Source organism: Piliocolobus tephrosceles, chromosome 18 (genome assembly GCF_002776525.5).
Source record: "Piliocolobus tephrosceles isolate RC106 chromosome 18, ASM277652v3, whole genome shotgun sequence".
In the NCBI taxonomy this organism is placed as follows: Eukaryota; Metazoa; Chordata; class Mammalia; order Primates; family Cercopithecidae; genus Piliocolobus; species Piliocolobus tephrosceles.
Window position 1 is genome coordinate 24351800 of NC_045451.1, and position 19719 is coordinate 24371518.

Below are 19719 nucleotides of genomic sequence, written 5' to 3' on the forward strand. Positions count from 1 at the left end.
CTGGGCATGATGGTGCATGCCTGTAATCCCAGCTACTGGGGAGGCTGAGGCAGGAGAATCTCTTGAACCCAGGAGGCGGAGGTTGCAGTGAGCCAAGATCATGCCACTGCACTCCTTTCTGGGCGACAGAGCAAGACTCCATCTTAAAAAAGAAAAAAAAAAAATCAGTGCCTGCAAAGTCATAGACGTGTCTGTCTTTTATTATTTTTCCCTGCAAATGCCCATGTAGTGTCTTGCATATAGTACACTTTCATAAGGTGCTTGTCAAATTAAGTGAAATGTTTATTATTTGATAGGAACATGCTAAATGTATATTTGACAATATCAAAGGCCTTAGATTTCAGACATAGTCTCACAGATCCATAAAATTTGTGTCATCATTTACTAAGCATCTAATTGCACATTGTACTATTACACTCCTGTGCAGTGACCTGTGCAGTTCCTGTCCTTAAGATGGGATGCTTACAAGTGGAGACAAGTATAGACTTCACGAATGGCAGCAAAACAAACTTATTGAAGTTTATGCCCTGCACCATTCAACAATGACCTTGAATGTGTTTTAAGGGTGGTGTCTGTAATGCATAGTGAGCTCAGTGAGGTGACAAGAAAGTAGAGATTTCTGGAGAACCACTCAGCACTGAAGGGTCAGAAAGTAAGGGGATCTGTGGAGCTTTAATAAAAGAGAAGCAGTTGGTGAGTTGGGAAAAAAACCAGCCCAGCAGACAGAGCAGGGAGGGCTTTGCTCAAGCCTTAGTAATATGGGCATCAACCCGGCAGATGAGAGGCCATGCGTAGGTAATTGAACATTGATAGTGAGGAATTTAAAAATAGGAGGGAACTGCATTGGTCCTGGGAGTCTAGGTGAAGGATGCATTGGCACAAGGTGGACCTCTTAGACTGAATCCATGCAGCGGGCAAGAGCCAGGCAGAAGCCTTAATATTGCAAGGGATCAACTGATGGAGAGAGAATATTGCATTTAAAAGATGAGTATTTAGAAAGTGATGGGGAAGAAATGGTTCATTAGTTTAGGTGAACTTCTTTACACTTCTGCTCTCTTTCCAAATATATTACAATAAGCATGTGTTACTTTAATAACAAGAAAAGCATTTAAAAAATAAAGGCCAGTTGGTAATGGTAAATCCCTGGGGATCCTTAGGTATGGGTCAGCTGGACTGGCTAAAAAGTGTGTGGAGGTGAGCAGCATGACTGTGCACTCTCACAGGTATGCTTGCATGTCAGGCATTCAGAATTCCAAGTGTAAATAAAGTGTCCAGTTGTCTTTTCCTTTAAACAGAAGCTGTTTACACATAATTGCTAGACTTCACCATACTCTCTGTGCTAGATATGTTTGGTTCACTAGGATGGATGAACTTTAGTTCCATACCACCTACTTACTAGCCTGCTATGTGGAGCAAGGAAGAGATAGAGGAATGGGCTCTGTTAATCTCCTGCCACTGTCCCCCTAGGTGAGCTCCATCCAGTTATGGTTTCCACTATAGGAAAATGATGTTGAGAATTGAGGGTGTGGGGTGGAGATACAGAAAAGATAAATGAAACAGTTTTAATAGATGGAACGTATGAGTTACTACAAGAAAGATGAACTGAGGTCGGTTCACATCCATTTGCATTTCTTGAACTATATCACAGAATCATTCATTTAACCATTTTGGTGAACATCCAGGGGAGTTTCAGCCCAGCTGATCGCATGATAGGCAAGCACTGCCAAGGTCAGGATCATTTAGATCATGTTTAAATCCTCTTGAAAATTATTTTATTATCTGGAGAATAAATACTAAATAAATCTCCAAGAATTACACAATAAGGAATTGCCTTACATTTCATACAGAACATAAGTGAAGCTGTGATGTTTCTGGAAAACAATGTAGGTGTTCTCAAGACAGTTATGAAATCTTCTCCCAACAAACATGTTAAGAATCAAATAAAAATCCAAACAAAAGAATTGAATCCAGATCTGATGTTAATGAAAAGTCTCTTAAAGGTTTTAATCACGTGTACTAAAGAAAAATAATCTGATAATTTTTTAAACTGAGAAATATGGAAATTATGTGTGTGGTTGGAGTGTCCCAGATGTGAGCTCTTTCTCCCACAACAGGTGGTGATTAGAGGTAGGTCTTGTTTCCTGCAGAGCCTCTGTGCCTCTAGTGTTGTTCCTCACAGTATCTGTCTACTGCTGCCATTCCATGAACTTCCAGGTTCCCATCTGTGAGCCATTAAAGAAGTTTGCATGGCCACCTCCCGTCTCTTTAAAAGATACACTTTTGTACTAAATGGTGTTTTGCACTTTTGAGAAAATAAGTTTGCTTTCCTCAAATATGACAGAGGTCTGGCAAGATAATTGAAACTGAAATCTAGTACTCTACAACTGTCATGTATAATTGATATTTCATGGGGAGATTACAGTTCAGACACCAAAACTGTTTTCTGTATCAGTGGGTTTCTAATTACAGTGAAAACACATCAGCTTTTCTTTTGTGTTAATGGAAAAACAAGAGTGAAAAGTAACAGTAAGTCACAGTTACCAGGACTTCTGTCTTTGTCCCATTTTGTTGTTCTTCTTTCTAAAAACAAACAAGCAAAAAAACCTATGTCCAAAATTGGAAACCAGATGCCATTAACAGCAAACTTTAATTTTGATGTACCAAAATGTTTATAATAGTATATCCAGTTTTGTGTCTTTATCACTTGGTCTAGAAACTGTGACAAGTTTCCTAAAGTTCCCATTCTATACTCTTTTAGAAGGATTATGGTAGAATAGAAGTGACGGAGGTCTGAAAGCCTGTTTTGAAGCAGTTATCTCTGGAGATAACATTAACTAGGATTGAATAACTGCCAAATGAAATTTAATACATTTTCCCATCCATGAAATAGGCCTCTTAAATACAACAGAATAATTACTTTCACAATACTGCCTGGAAACAAAGAGAGCAAAAATATTGAATGTCTTTTTTGTTTGTGGTGTTTGTTGTTAGCTAGAGGATAAGGACAAGGATATTTACCACAATGCTGAATGCATCTCCATATAAAAACAGCCTTGCCAACAACCACCTAATTTGAATCTGCATGTCTTTTAAATCTGTTTATGTTGGAGGGATCGTGGCAAATATTAAATTTTATAATTTAGTTAGACATCGTGGCCTTGGCCTGAGTTAATGAACTATGATTTTCCCCCTACAATAAAGAAAATGGAAATGATTTTCCTATATCTACATAGGTATGTATATATATGTATGTCATATGCTTGTACCTAGGTGTGTATGTGCATGTATGGACATACACACACACACACACGCTGTTTTAAAACAAAAACTCTGGGAAATAAACCCCTCTTGCCCCCTAACTCTGCTCCCCTCTCCTATGTAATTGTTCAGCGTTGTAAGTTTTCTGAGTTCAAAATCTGTTTTAGATCTCTAACTAAACATCTAAAGTTAGATCTTAAGTCACTTCACCATTCTTGACCTTAGCTTTCTTTGTAAAATGAAGAGTCTGACCTAACTGATATATAACGAAGGTCCTCTAAGCCCTTGATGTCTAAGTTCTATGATTTAAAAGTGCTTCTATCAGTTTATCAAGCCCTTTCTTGGAAACTAAGGTTATTTAAAATTATATGGTGCTTACGTGATTCAAAATAATTATTGCATATCTAATGACATTTAATTATATCCAATGACAAATTCAAACAGGAGAATTTAAATAGATGTGTTGGAATTTGTGTATAATTTGACCTAATATACAATGTAACTCAGATATTTACACCTACCTGAAAATGTGGACGGGACAGGCCAAGCTGGCTGTGTTTGGACAACTACATGATCTTGTCTCCCCTTCCTCCTTTGTAGCTCTCTGGACCAGGAAAATGCCTGTCATTAAGGTGGCCCATTCATAGGATGACCTATGTCTGCTTCAGAGTGAGCTGGGCCATCCAATGATCTTGGCATTCTAAGCTTAGAAATACGAAGACAAAGAGGAAATTAGCAGCAGGTACAGAACCAGCAGGAATGCACCAAGAGGTATCATGAAGAATGAGTCCAATATGTCCTCATGAGAGAGCAGAAGCCGAAGAGAAGCAGTGGTGCCCCCAGAGAGAGGAGAGAGGCTGAATAGCCCAGCAGAGGCAAGGAGTGGCATTTGGTTCCCAAGAGCTCTCTGAGTCCCAAACCGAAGCTAAAGAAAACTCTTTATGATAAATCTCCTTTTATTTGAACAATCTCAAATAGGTTTCTCTTCCTTACTATTAAAACTGCCCCACTAAATTGATCAGTGTACAAAAATCCGCCCAAGAATCATTATGAGTTCCACAAAAACCAGGACCACATCTGAGTTATTTCTCATTCTGTCCCCAGTATCTCACAAAGTGACAGGCATGGGCTAGATTAGAAAATGTTTGTTGAATTAGTAAATGCATGCTCTGATCAATCAATGAATAATCATTGAATAATTTTTAAATTTCACTTCTTTTACTTTTAGCATAGCTATCACTAAAACTGCATTATAAGTGACTATGGGAAGATTCACATTTACAATGAGTATTAATTAACTTTTCATAAGCTGGCTTTTAACTTTAGACTACTGTTATCTCTATGAAAAGGTTATCAAAATAGGGCTTTAACGAAGTACGGATTTTCTAAAAATAGGGACCAAATGTCATTCTTAGAATTGATTTGCAGGAATCTCCTTTTTCCTAGTCACATTGTGACGTATTTAAGTTCAGAATGCCAAGATCATTGGATGGCCCAGCTCAATTTGAAGCAGACATGGGTCATCCTATGAATGGGCCACCTTAATGCCAGTGGACAAATCCCTGGCCCTTGTATATACAGAGAACACTGTGGGTTTCTCCATCTATTTATGTGTTATTCTAGTGATGGATTTGTGCTGACCATCCACCGTGTTTCTTCCCTTGTCTCTCATGTGACCAGAAATAATGTTTCTGAAAGAGAAGTAAATAGGGTTAGAACATGCCATCTGTGGCCAAGGAAACAAGCAAAGCCAAGCCAGTTCTTCAAATTGGAATACTATTCCACAGCCACGGGCAATGGAATTGATCCTATTCTGGAGAATCAAGCTCGTTATTACATGGCTCTGGACCTATCCGAGGTCATTCACATGACCTGGAATAGACACAGTTACAAGGGAAGTCTTAAAACATCACGACAAATTAGCCGGGTGTGGTGGTGGGCACCTGTAATTCCAGTTATTTGGGAGGCTAAGGCAGGAGAATCACTTGAGCCTTGGAGGCAGAGGCTCCAGCCTGGATGACAGAGCGAGACTGTCTCAAAAAAAAAAAAAAAAAAAAAAAATTTAAATTTTAAAAAACCAAAGCATCAGAACAACTTTGTCTCTATCATTCTTTGTGGAAAATGATTGATATTATTTGAGATGATCTAACATGATCTATAGAAAATAGATGGAGTTAGGTAACATAGGGGCCTAAAATCCAAACAAAAATGTAGTTGGAACAACTATATCCTCAAATATATTTGTAATATTTAAGAGTTTACAGTCATTGTATAGGAGAAAGATTTAAAATTAAATAGATTTTAACAAAACAGAGACAAAGATCACCATAAGTGAAGATAGCCTGAGTTTTGAGTGTTCTTGAACTACACAGGCTATTCTTTCTATATAACATGCAAGTATTTTCAGTCAAAACACACGATTCTGTCTGCAGTTATTATGTACCTGTTATATAGCAGTTGTCATGTATGATTGCGTGGGTTCTCTTTTCCTCTTTTAAGAACTTACCTCAATGTGATCTAGAGGAAAACAATTTCAAGATCAATAACTGAATATATTTTAAGTAAAAAACAAAACATTAACCTTAAGATATGTCGCAGATGCTTGCAAATAAGTCTTGAGAGTGTTATTGATTCTGAAATAGGAGTATACTTCTCCTCTATGCTCAAATCTGTGGTTACCTTCAGTGATTTTGACTTAGAGTCATCCTTTGTGGAAATTCAAGAAATTACATCCATTGGGAACACAAATAAATATGAATCAGCACAAAGAATTATTTAGTTTTATATTGATTGACAGACATAAAGAGCCACCATTTGATCAAGGCCTGTAAAAATTCATGCTTACAAGTTGACATCTTAGATTGAAAGGATAATCATTGATTGAATCCATTTTCTAATGCATGAATATAAAAACAGCAAATCAAAACCTCAATGGAAAATAGCTATCACTCTGCTGAATAAAAATTAAAATATATAGGAGAGTCAGTTACAAATGGTTGCAGGAGCAGGTGGGCGTGGTCTGCCTATAAAAGAGCAGACTTCAGTCACAGAGAAAAGGAGTGGTGTGGCAGGCAACAGGGTTGAATATGTTTTTTTTTAAAAAAAGGTCTGTACTTAATGCCATAGAGCTCTAGGATCAGTGAGTGAAATCTACAAAGAGGCCAATTTATGGTAAAAATGGAATGGGCTGCTTTGGGAGATACCAGTCTCAGTACATTTGAAGCACCCCATAGAGGCCACATAACCACCATTCAGAAAGTTCTGTATTGCGACACAGGCACCGGGCAGCAGTGCTGGACTTCCCACCTCTCTCTGCTGAAACACTTATTGAGACTTCCTGATGCTCGTAAGCCTCAAGTCTTTTCCTATTCTTGCTGTATTTTGAATCCAAACAATATGATTTATGATTTATATGATCCTCTCCACCCAAAATTTAAAAAAATATTTTGGAGTGCATACACACACACACACACACACACACACACACCCCACACGCATGCACACATGAATATAAAAATGGCATATTTCAGGATCAATTACTTGAATATATTTTCACTAAAAAGCAAAATATTGTAGGCGATACTTACAATACATACCTGCCTTTAAATAGCATGTGCTTATTAGGTCCTGTGAATTTGATTGTTGTTGGTTCAGATTCTTATTATTGATGCATTCTTTGGAAATACCCTTTTAACGTATTTTGGTAACAAAAGAGTGAAGATTCTCCTTTCTGGTTTCATGTTTTTGACTGGAAAAAATAAACCTGATTCATAGCAGTATAAATGTATGGTTAATTTTTTGTGTTTTAGACCCACTGTCCTGTGTGAATGCTTACTTAACCAAGGCTAGGAAAGTACTTGGAAATAGAAAATGTGAACTACTCATTGTCCTCTTAGTTTATAAGTGCTTAATGTTTTTGCTTGAAGGCATATGCTATAAAGTAGGCAGTTGCTGTCTCAGTGCCGCAAGTTCAGTGTCTCTGGACCCTAGAGTAGATAGTAGTAGTTAATAAAAAGCTCAGCAGTATTTTTTTAATCAAGTAATCATCTGTACTCCATAATTTTATTTTTGGAAGCGTCGAGAGTATCTACAATGTGGCGTCTTTCTAGGATCAGAATAGTGAGGGAAAAAATGGAAAAATGTCCAAACATCCTTGCATGGCAATGATGGCATTACTGGTGTGTTTAATAAAACCTTTATTGGTACATTTTCCGGTGTGGTGGCGTTGGCAGAAACCATCCCCCTTTGGATTTGAAACTCAGCAGCTGATGAAATACAGTAAACATTAATTTGGAATGGGCTGCCAGTTTTGGAAAGCCAGGTGACATTTTATTATATTTGTACCAAGCAGAGGCTGTGTCCCATACTGCTGTAGCTTCCGCTGTCAGAGGCTTAGCTGGCATTATGGAAAAAAAAAAATGGCAGGCCTGAGAATCTTATCCCCTGAAATGAAAGTCGAATGCCAAATTGAAATTCCTGTAGGATTTCCGATAGCAATGGGGGAATTGAGAAGCCCACAATTAAGCATATGGGCATTAAGATAATTGTCAGATCTGTTGGCGGACATGATAGAAGACAGATGGGTACGAATCAGTGCGCTCCACTGCAGCACCCTGGGAGACAATTTGACGTTTTACCTGCCTGAGCTACTCTGCCATATTTGTCACTGAATGTACAGCACGGCGTCTTACTGAGTGGTAAGTGTTTTTGCCGGGAACTATAGGTGCATGTGCGGTCCTTCGGCGCCCTCTAGTGAAATGCGTTTGGGAGTATGGTTTTTGAAAAGCCAGCCTGCCTTCATCAGGTCCTCGTGGCCTCTGGAAATAGCAGTCACACCTCTGGTTCCTGCTCACCTGTCTGGTTCCTCTCGCCCCTTTCAGGTGGGGACCCATCGTGAAGATGGTGTGGCCCTGAGAGGCAGCCATTCTCTTCTGCCAAACCAGGTTCCGGTCCCACAGCTTCCTGTCCAGTCTGCCACTTCCCCTGACCTGAACCCACCCCAGGACCCTTACAGAGGTAGGTTGGCCTCACCAGGGCACTTCTGACCTCACTTTCACAATAGGCCCAGTATTGATACCCAGCCTCTTGGTGTTCATCCCTCAAGAAGCACTGGCAGAAACCCAAGAATCAAATTGGGCACAAAAATGGTAAGGAAATGGGAAAGTATTTAGGACTTCGCCTGCTAATCGTGTTTCTCCAGGGACTGTTTTCCTCAAACATCCTCTGAAATCCTGGTCCTATATCATCCAGGAATGAGGCCACAGACTGATGAGAGGAAATTTTATTTTAGCTATTTCCACATTTTTCTCATTCAGGTCCTCTAATGTGGTTAGTTGTGGCCTGAAAATGATATTTCCAAATGAATAGGAAGGAAGGAAATTGTTGTTGTTTCAGATGGAAGGAAATATAGGTGCATTTAAAAAATGGAGCTTGGTTGCAGTTGCATGATTTTCGCTCTTGAGTCATCTAGCCCTCTAATGATTGCCTCATAGCAGTGACTGCGAGCAGCTTTTCATGACCGCAGGAAGTTGGGCTATTATTGGCCAGCTGACTAGGAGTCACTTAGATAACATCTTCTAGTCCCTTCACGTTTAATATAAAAATGATAACATTGCCACAGGAATACATGTGGGCATTTTTTCAACTGTTCAACATTGTACAGATCTGAGTGTCAATTTTACGTATGGGTATGTCTGCCCATTTTTATATAAATAGTAATGATTTTATGGACTTTTTTTTTTTTTTTTGAGACAGAGCCTCACTCTGTTGCCCAGGCTGGAGTACAGTGGTGCGATCTCAGCTCACTGCAACCTCCACCTCCCAGGTTCAAGCAATTCTGCCTCAGCCTCCCAGGTAGCTTGGATTACAGACATGCATCACCATGCCTGGCTATTTTTCATATTTTTAGTAGAGACAGTGTTTCACCATGTTGGTCAGTCTGGTCTTGAACTCCTGACCTCAAGTGATATACGTGCCTCAGCCTCCCAAAGTGCTGGGATTACAGGCGTGAGCCACTGCACCTGGCCAGGACCTTTCTTATCAGGAGCCTTTGGGTTTTGTCCTCTTTGTCCGAAATCTGTACTTCTCAGACTGCACATAAGCACGACCTGAGGATCTTGCTAAAATGCAGATTCTGCTTCAGTAGGTCTGGGATTGTCCATTTCTAATGGGCTCTCAGGTGATGAGGCCGCATGGACCAAAGTTTGAGTGGCAAGGTTCTAGAATACACAGATTATAAATAAGGGGGAATACTTGACAGATACAGTTCTACCTTTAAAAAAATTATTACATTAGGATCATGTTTTAAAATGCAGTGTGACTTGGAAAGTTGAGCAATGATAAAGCTAGAAATTTCTAAAATGAGTAGCAAACTGCCTTCCATATGTACCATTTTAAAATGCTGATTACTCCTTGAGAATAAGAGAAGCCTAATTTCAGAATATCATTAGGGTACCTATTGAAGTCTTGACTGCATATATTTAGCATACTCCCTGGGAATTATATTTTAAGGACATTTTCCTATTAAATCAATGCATATGGAAGAAACTCAATATAATAGCTGATATTTACTTGGGTTCTTAATCAGAACATTGGCTGTGTGATTTTCATGATTATGATTTTCATTGCAATTAAGTTGATGTTTTGTAGACAGTGAAATTACCATCTACTCCAAAAGATTGCAAAATAGAATTTAACCTTAGAGCCAATGCAGGGAAAACTTGTTTCTGCAGGTGCATTTTTTGAAACTTCAACAGATAGCAGGGAAAAAAAAAAAAAAAAAAAAGTGACAGAAGGATCACAGTTCAGCAGTATGAATTGTCTGCTGGCAGCCTTGCAATCTGGTGTGCAGGCAGTGAGATTTTCGTGTACATATCACCTGATTTCTCTTTTTCTGTAGGCATGCCACCAGGACTACAGGGGCAGAGTGTCTCCTCTGGCAGCTCTGAGATCAAATCCGACGACGAGGGCGATGAGAACCTGCAAGACACGAAATCCTCGGAGGACAAGAAATTAGATGACGACAAGAAGGATATCAAATCAATTACTAGGTCAAGATCTAGGTAACAGTATATAATACTGTCGCTTCATTTAATTCCTTTATTGGACTTTGATGAAGTGAACAGAATGGGAAGAAACTATTCAGTTTTTTCCTGGCAGGTAAATTTACAGCTGAAAAGAAAATTAAAGGCCTACTCTAGAAGTACTAAAAGTATCGTTTAAGATACCTGTACTCTAGTGGAGCCTAAAATGTTTTGGCATTTATGAATCTGGACCCAATGCTAATGACACACAGTGAAAACAATTTGTATCTGATTCAAGTACAGTTTGTTTTTAAAACTATACTTATTCTACAAATTTGGTCAGAAATGTTGTGTCCATAATATTTCTAAAAAGAGATTGTAGCCGTGTTAAAAACTCAATTGATGTATGTGCCAACTATAAGTCTTTTCTTACCTCTAAAGTGAGAAAATACTGATTATCTAGATTTATCCTAAACATGCAGATGTATATGAGTAATACCTAAATTGCTAATGGTTTTTCCTCCTGGGCACTCTTTTCTGCAGAAAACACAACCGCAGGAAAATAGCTTCTGTCTGGTTTTCTTAAATATCTGCTATCTTTAAATTTGAATCTTTATCTCCTTGAACTTGAATCTGGTAATCAGATGGTTTTTGAATACCAGCACCCATGTACTTTACCTCAATTCCCTTGGGTTGTTTTTATTCACAAATTCAACCAATTGTCCGAAGACTACAACTTTCCATCTAGAGGCTGTGGTTCTCAAGGTTCTATTTGGAATCTTTTGTGAATTAAGAGCATGCTGCCTCTTCACGTTAGCTTCGTCATTATGGAGATAAATTCCATGTTCTGCCAGAAGTTTAAAAATGCCGAATGCTTTTAGATAACCCCTTTCGTTCCTCCTCGTTTTCTGATTCTTGGCCACTTTGGCAAGAAATCCCAAGGAGGGAATTTCATACCTTTAATAACTTCTGTGTTAGACCAGTCAGTTCTTGATAATTTAACTTACTGTGGCCAAACTTATGCATGTTAATGGATTCTTTGATGTTTCAGAACAACATTTTCACTCGCTGTTGAGAACCTTCTTATTTAAAAAGGTCACTCTTATGACATTTACTTCCGTATGCCTCCAAAACTGTGTTACAAGGCAGTGCCTTTCAAATCTAGGCAGTTTTATTTGCATAACCAGTTTATTTATAAGTGAATAACCAATTCTAATTGGTTATTGACCTGAAAACATTTGGAAGAAAAGTTCCCATTTTCCAGTCCCCTTTGTGTAAGGTGTGGCACATGTTGGATGTATAAAAATATCACCCAAATGCTTAGCTTCCGGACAGGCCTGGCAGAGAGTGTTTTCTTTTGCTTTTTACAGCCTATTTGCATAGTAGAATATAGGAGTGAATTAATTGTTACTTGATTTCCTTGGCACTGGCAGCAGTCAGGGATGAGGGCAGAGGAGGGATCGGTAGAAGGCAGAGAAACAGGGCCTTTTCCAGTGGACTCAGTTGAGTTGCCTGTTTACCATACACACCTGAGGCAGACAGTGCCTTCTGGAAAGGCACTTACCCTGTGGAGAGAGAGGAGCCTGGTCTTACAGCATCCTTCTGTGGTGTCATCCTCCTTGCCCCTAACTTTTCTCCTTCACCCAAGTGTTCTTGACTCATGTGCATCATCTTTATGTGTAATGTGTACTTGCAACCCAAGAATACCACTCCCACTTTTGATTGATTGGAGCTTCTCAAGTGTATTTGGTCCTTATTGCCACTTGGAAGTTACCCAGAGATTCTCCAGAATGGAAGACCAGAGTCATAAATTTTAAACCTGCATTCATTAAGTATACATTGAATTGACTAGATAATTTCCCACATCTTCCAACTCCAAAATGTTGTGATTAATCATCTTTATTCTGTGAACATTTCTGATGTGTGAAATTACCCTGTAGGTTGTTAGTCACTTCCATGGAGTTTCTTGTGATGGGAAGTCTACTGATGTTCAGTGAAGTTTGTTTCATTTTTTGTATCTCTCATAAGCCCCCCGAAAATCCTCACTTATGTTTATTCATAATAGTCATTCAGAGCTTCGTAGCACATGCCGTTCTGCCTTCTTGAGACAAGACATCGTGCACATCTCTCTTTTTTACATGATAGCTCTTGGAATATTTGAGCCCTGCTGCCATGAAGGTTTCCTCATATGATATGCTTTCCAGGTGGCTCATCATCCTCTTTGCCTTCCATTCAGAAGTTTCCAATTTGTCACTGTGACACCCAGAAATGGATAGAACCAATCTTATCTTTTCAGACTCTTCTGGGCCCAGCCATGTCTTTGTTATGAATCATGGAATATTTTCGTTTTCACAATCAGAAATTAGCTTTTGGCTTTTTTTTTTTTTTTTTTTTTGTAAGAGACAGAGTCTGGCTCTGTTGCCCAGGCTGGAGTGCAGTGGCCTTATCACGGCTTACTGCAGCCACCACCTACTAGATTCCAGTGAGCCTCCCACCTCAGCCTCCTGAGTAGCTGAGACTACAGGTGTGCATCACTGTGCCCAGCTAATTTTTTTTATTTTTTATAGAGATGAGGTCTCACTATATTGTCCAGCCTGGGGTTATAGGCACGAGCCACTGCACCCAGCTTTCTGGCTTCATTTTTGACTCACAGTGAGGTCATGATCATTCATAAGCTGTAGGTGTTTGTTTTTTTAATTGTTTTGCATGGCTGATACCAATTCAGGTTTCCCAAACTTGTTCTGGGGATCATAAACATCTATAAGATGAAAGACCATGGAAGTCATGTTTTCCTAACCTTTTATTTCATACATAGAGAAAATGAGACTTACATAGTGGGTTGACCAGGCCTTCAAAGCAAGGTAATGGGGATACCTGGATAAAAGCCTCACTGTCTTCACTCCCACTGCTCTGGTGTCTTACATATAGGCCTTTCTTCTTACTCCTGTTAAGCTGTCTTGTATTTTTTTGACATATCAAAATCATTTTTCAATTACTTGTTTCCCGTAGGTTTCAGATGTCACGGTATGAAAGGTTTTCTCTATATTAAAAAAATGAAGTATAAACATAAAGTCTTTTTGAAGCATGGTTATGCAGCATATGCTAAGCATAAGTTGGTGAACGCCTGCTTTGCAGAGTGTAACCCCATTGAATAAATAAAGCTTTGTTTCTCCTTTCTCCCCCCCTTAACAGTATGGGCCCACTTTGCACTCTAACTTTAATCTACGTCACTCTCACCTGTTTGGTTTGGGTTTAATGTCTGCGAGAAAACCAAGTATCTTGTATATTGTGAACTGTCACAGCCAAGTCGCAAGGTCCAGTGGATATAAAAATCCTGCCAAAGACATGGTATAAGATGGAAAAGTTCCCTGAAAACTCTGGGAGAAAACAATGTAGACACCTTCTTTTTCCCCACACCATTAGAAAATGTTGCATCCCTTTTGTCCCACAGCAATAATGACGATGAGGACCTGACACCGGAGCAGAAGGCGGAGCGTGAGAAGGAGCGGAGAATGGCCAACAACGCCCGAGAGCGCCTGCGGGTCCGTGACATCAACGAGGCTTTCAAAGAGCTCGGCCGCATGGTGCAGCTCCACCTCAAGAGTGACAAGCCCCAGACCAAGCTCCTGATCCTCCACCAGGCAGTGGCGGTCATCCTCAGTCTGGAGCAGCAAGTCCGAGGTCAGTGCAGGCCGGCCTCCTTGCAGAACTCGTGAGGAGCTTGTGGCAGGCACAAGCTGAGATGGTGGCACGCCAGCCTTGAGCAGTGGCAGACAGTAGACTTTCAAGCATCATTCCAAAGAATTGTTTCCATTGCAGACTGTGTCTAAATCCTTAAGTAAGGCAGCATCCCTTTCTCCTGTAATTAAGTTGTAGGATTCTCTTATAACTAAGATTATATTGCAACTTGCCCTATATCCTTTCAGTAATTGGAGCTTAGTTTATTTGCTTTACCAACCTTTGCTTACTGTAAAGTGGCTGTACGCACTCACATGCAGTTCAGCTTTTACTAGTGACTGACCAAATGGATCACCACAGTACGTAGTAACTGTTCCTTTTGTTCTATAATATAAACACTGAGCGAAAGGTCCAGATACTCAAGAAGAGTGCATTGCTGCCCTCTGCCAGAAGCCTCAGCATTAAACAAAGATCCTGTGCTTTAATCCTCCACAGAAAGGAATCTGAATCCGAAAGCTGCGTGTCTGAAAAGAAGGGAGGAAGAGAAGGTGTCCTCAGAGCCTCCCCCACTCTCCTTGGCCGGCCCGCACCCTGGAATGGGAGACGCATCGAATCACATGGGACAGATGTAAAAGGGCAAGTTTGTTTTCAACATTTCTGAAATCGATCATTCGTAACTGTCACCAGTGTATCAGCTATAAAAGTGAATTTTACCCAAATTGACAGATACTTTCTTTCATGGAAAAAGAATTAAAAAAAAAAAAAAGAAGAAGAAGCACACTTCCTCTGTTACAAATATATTAATGAATTTTTTTTCTCTTTTTTCCTTTCTCAGGTCCAAGTTGCCACATTGCTTCATTAAAACAAGAGACCACTTCCTTAACAGCTGTATTATCTTAAACCCACATAAACACTTCTCCTTAACCCCCTTTTTTGTAATATAAGACAAGTCTGAGTAGTTATGAATCGCAGACGCAAGAGGTTTCAGCATTCCCAATTATCAAAAAACAGAAAAACAAAAAAAAGAAAGAAAAAAGTGCAACTTGAGGGACGACTTTCTTTAACATATCATTCAGAATGTGCAAAGCAGTATGTACAGGCTGAGACACAGCCCAGAGACTGACGGCAATCTTTCCACACTGTGGAACAATGCATTTGTGCCTAAACTTCTTTTGGAAAAAAAAAAAATATAATTAATTTGTAAGTCTGAAAAAAAAAAATATTTAATTTAAAAAAAAATTGTAAACTTGCAATAATGAAAAAGTGTACTTCTGAAGAAAACTACATGAACGTTTTTGTTGGTATTCAAGTCAGCTAGTGTTTATAATTACTGGATATTGAATTAGGGGAAGCTCGGCTGCCCTAGTAACAAAACCAGCAAACGTCCTGATGACAACGAAGTGATGACATTAGCCATTCCTTAGGGTAGGAGGAACAGATGGATCTTATAGACCTATGACAAATATATATATAAATATATATATAAATATATATTAAAAATTTAGTGACTATGGTAAGCTTTTGTTCATTTGTTTCAGACTTTTTTCTCCTGTAAAAAAATAGTACTGATTAACTTTTTTAAAAGAAAGATTTTACTGTAAATATGGATTTTTTTTTTGTCTTATTTCTGTCCCTTTCCCTGGTTTGTTATAGTAACCTGTAGTGCCAACTCTGCTTCCAGAGGGGTAGTGCAGGATGAAATGCTGACCCTGATGTTGCTTCTCATTCATAAATAAGTAGAAAGTTGTTTCTCCAGTCTTTTGGGAACACAGGACTTAAAAGTCACATCATGTGTAGATATTACAAGCAGCATTACCAAGACATGGCAAAAAGAGTTTGTCTGAATTGTAATGTTGCATTTGTGACCCTATTCTGGGATTTTCAGAGGTACAAGGTTAGAATGCTACAATGTTACCACTGTGCCTTCCAATGTTTATATCATCGGAAACATAACATAATCAAAGTGGCTGTGATTTAACAAAATGATTAAAGTGTTACCTACCTGTGTAGCCGAAGTAGTGTGCAGTGAGGCGTTTCTGAATACATGGTCAGATTTTTGGAAAAAAACAAAAACAAAAAAAACAAAGTTCAAAAACCGTCAAATGAGAAAATTGCAAGTAGTGTGACAGAGCTGATTGATTTTGTTGCTTTCTTGATTTTTTTTTTTTCAAAATGGGTTTACTAAAATGTAGATGACTTAACTGCCTCCTCCTTCATCTGAAAAATGCCAATATTCAATCATCATGCAGCATTATAACAAGCCTTATAAGTCCTAAAGCATTAAGTTGCACTTTTTTGAGGAGGGGTAGTGCAGTATTTCTCTGGCCAGTATGAATGAAGTTTATACTTACCATATTTGATAGAAACATAGATCAAGCTATGGCACAGCAACTCATCAGATAGCTAGCTTTGACGTCTGGGCACAATTGAACCAACTTCCATCGTGAATCTTTATAATGATTGACTTTGGTGTATAGTGCAGTAAACAAATAGTGCTCCTAGTTAAGTATTTGTCAGCATCCTTTTGTCTCTAACTCGTTTCTATTTTTACAGCCACACAATTCTTGGCATGTATTAAGAAAAAAAAAATCCCTGTTCAAGTAGTTTTTCCACCTATCAGCACTGAGTAAATGCCATAAATCCATTGAAATGGTCTAAATGTTCCATCTGTTCTCCTGTTTTGCCAGTTATATAGTAATGAAATACATTTGTAAATTTTATGCAACAAATGGCAAACGTATCATTATTTTGAAATTGTGTATGTAAAAGTTATATTTTTACATGTAGACTCTTGTTATTATGTGTTTTAATACATTGTATCAGTTTTTGTTTTTTTTTTTTAACTGTGTGGTTTAAAAAGTCTCATTTAAATGAAATAGTGAGCTACAAGAATCAGAATTTTATGTTCATTTCTGAAAATGTAAGAACAAATAAGATAGTTACCACGTGGTCATCTTTTACAAACCCATAAACATTTTGATTAGCTGTGTGTGTGTTGAAAAACTGTAAATATGTTCAGTAGCGATAAAACTAAAATAACTTTGATTTGTTGATAAGTTCCTAAAATGTGGAGGTGGATTAAAACCTTAGGAGAATAGCAGAAATCAAACTTCATGAAAAGTTATTTTGGGACTTTCCTGTGAAATGTATGAACAAAGAGGCTCAGAGAAGGGCATGGAAGACAATAATGTATACTCTCCCCTCCTCCCTGAATAATGAAAACCATGTGTACTTGTTCCCTCTGTTATGTTAAAGATTTCCTTTTAGTGGTACATTCTGCACTCATTCTGTATAGTCTACCAAGGCGGGTATCCCTAGAAACAATATTATATAGGAAGCAGGTATACTCTGATCACATTCAGGATACGTGTACAGAAGAAAATATGGTGTTTACTCTTTAGGGAACTGGAAACACTCCCTGCATTGATGTACATTTTAAGAATGGCACTTTTGATACATGTTATCATAAAGGTGCTTAATAGAGCTGAATTAAAGTTTTTCAAATCTGTAAACAAAGCAAAAAAGTAAATTGTAGTCATTTGATTATTTTTTAAATTGGTGCTTTATATTTTGTTCTCACTCAGAGTAAAAGCTGCAATTTATTGTTCACCAGCTTTGATGTATTCATTACTCAGTAATGCAATACCTCTATTGTTGAATTCCCTTTGGAAATAAGTGAAAATTCTAATGGCCACCAGAAGCTGCTCGCTAGGTTTTGCTTGTTGGAGAAACATAATCTGCACCTACCCATATTAATTGGGTTGTATCCCCATTGAAAAAGAAAAAAGGGAATGTGGCCTTTTTAGTGTGTTTTTTATTGTTGTTGTTTTGTAATTATCAAACCCAGGTAAGATATCGGTATCCTGCACTGGATTTTCAAATGAAATTCAGCGGAAGACAGTTAAGATTAAAGTACTATACAAACATTTCAGAAGGGTCCGTACTACACTCTCTATATGACAACACTTAGGCTGGGGATCTCTTTCAGAAACTCGGACTTTAAAAGCAACTTGGAACAGTTGATCCACCTCCACATTCAAGTAATTTATGAATATGCAGAATAGGGATCTGTTCATCTAGAAATTTTTACCATTTGTCTTCTGTGTAACTGCAAGGAACACTAATGTTTATACAACTGTCAGTCCACCCAGTGGTGCAACTGGTTCTGATTCAGTCTTCCGATTCCTTTTTTTTTTTCACTTTTTCCTATTTCTGAGGTTTTTTGTTTTTGTTTTTGTTTTGTTTTGTTTTGGTTTTTTTTGTTTTTGTGATCTTGATTTTGATGAGGGGTTGGGGAGTGGGGAGGAGTCGAACCAAGACTTGGAGTTAAGAGGATTTTCATCTTTTGCATCCAACAGGCAGAATATGATCTGTGTCCAAAAGTGAACTCGAGTCAGGAATGAATCAATTTCAGCATAAACAAGCACAAAAATTTAGTCTGCTGGCTGACTGGAAGCAAAAAAGTCAAGATGGAATATGATGAATTCCAACACAATGGGGCACCAAGGCCTTTAGGCCTCTCTTTTTATTTTGCTTTGGTTTTGTTTGTTTTTCTTTAGAGACATGCTCTTTCTCATGGGACTTGAAGTGGACTCATCTTTGTGCAGTGCTGGTTTTGCCATACTCATTTCAAGTATTATAGACATATGTAATGGTGAAAATATATGAACTGTGGCCTTTTTCATTCTTGTTACTTGTGATGCAATTAAGTGAAGATAAGAAAAAAAAAAAAAAAAAAAGCAGAGATTTACCATGTATCAGTGCCTGGCTTTTTGTTATAAAGCTTTGTTTGTCTAGTGCTCTTTTGCTATAAAATAGACTGTAGTACACCCTAGTAGGAAAAAAAACTAAATTTAAAAATAAAAAATATATTTGGCTTATTTTTCGCAGGAGCAATCCTTTTATACCATGAATATTACAAAAAAAAAAATTGTCAGATTCTGAATATTTCTTCTTTGTAGATTTTTGGAATCATTATGAGTAAAAGTTTGTTACTTTATTTTACTATTTAAAAGATGTTATTTTACCATGTGTTACCAAGATGAAATTGTATGGGTAGCTTTTTTGTTTGTTTTTTGTTTTGTTTTTGTTTTTGTTTTTTTTAGTTGTAGGTCGCAGCGGGGAAATTTTTTGCGACTGTACACATAGCTGCAGCATTAAAAACTTAAAAAAATTGTTAAAAAAAGAAAAAAAGGGAAAACATTTCAAAAAAAAAAGATGAACAGTTACACCTTGTTTTCAATGTGTGGCTGAGTGCCTCGATTTTTTCATGTTTTTGGTGTATTTCTGATTTGTAGAAGTGTCCAAACAGGTTGTGTGCTGGAGTTCCTTCAAGACAAAAACAAACCCAGCTTGGTCAAGGCCATTACCTGTTTCCCATCTGTAGTTATTCGATGAAGTCATGTACATGACCGTTCTGTAGCAATAAATGTGCCATTTTTATAAACTGTTTCTGACACTTGTTTCATTTCATTTTGCATTGTCCATATAGCTATGATTCTCTTCTGTAAGTAAAACGCATCTATATTTCATTTTCCAAGTGTTGGAGGTATTGACAGCTTAACAAACAAAACATACAAAAAAAAATCACAAAACAAATTGAAAAAGCAAAGCACATGATTGATCAAGGAAGAGATGACCTTAATGAAAATGGAACGGGATGCATGCAAAACAAAAAGAAAACTGTCTAGAGGATTAACTAATTGAAGGAATATAATTGTGTGTGTAACACTGAAGCTATGCATTTGAAGAGCTCTGAACT

The 19719-nt window shown here is 38.1% G+C and overlaps 1 protein-coding gene across 8 annotated transcripts in view; it reads left to right on the forward strand.

Moving 5' to 3' along the window:
• Positions 1 to 19409, forward strand: part of TCF4 (transcription factor 4) — a 366762-nt gene extending 347353 nt beyond the window's left edge. For 3 of the 8 annotated variants that reach the window (XM_031934570.1, XM_023218361.1, XM_023218363.1), the window contains 5 exons: positions 8139 to 8274; positions 10157 to 10319; positions 13732 to 13961; positions 14454 to 14594; positions 14794 to 19409. In XM_031934570.1, coding sequence (XP_031790430.1) covers positions 8139 to 8274; positions 10157 to 10319; positions 13732 to 13961; positions 14454 to 14590 — 666 coding nt within the window. In that variant the 3' untranslated portion in view covers positions 14591 to 14594; positions 14794 to 19409. Of the gene's footprint in view, positions 1 to 8138; positions 8275 to 10156; positions 10320 to 13731; positions 13962 to 14453 lie in introns of all 8 variants that reach the window. The other 5 variants (XM_023218359.1, XM_023218362.1, XM_023218364.1 and 2 more) reach the window with 3 other exon arrangements.
• The last annotated feature ends 310 nt before the right edge of the window (positions 19410 to 19719 follow it).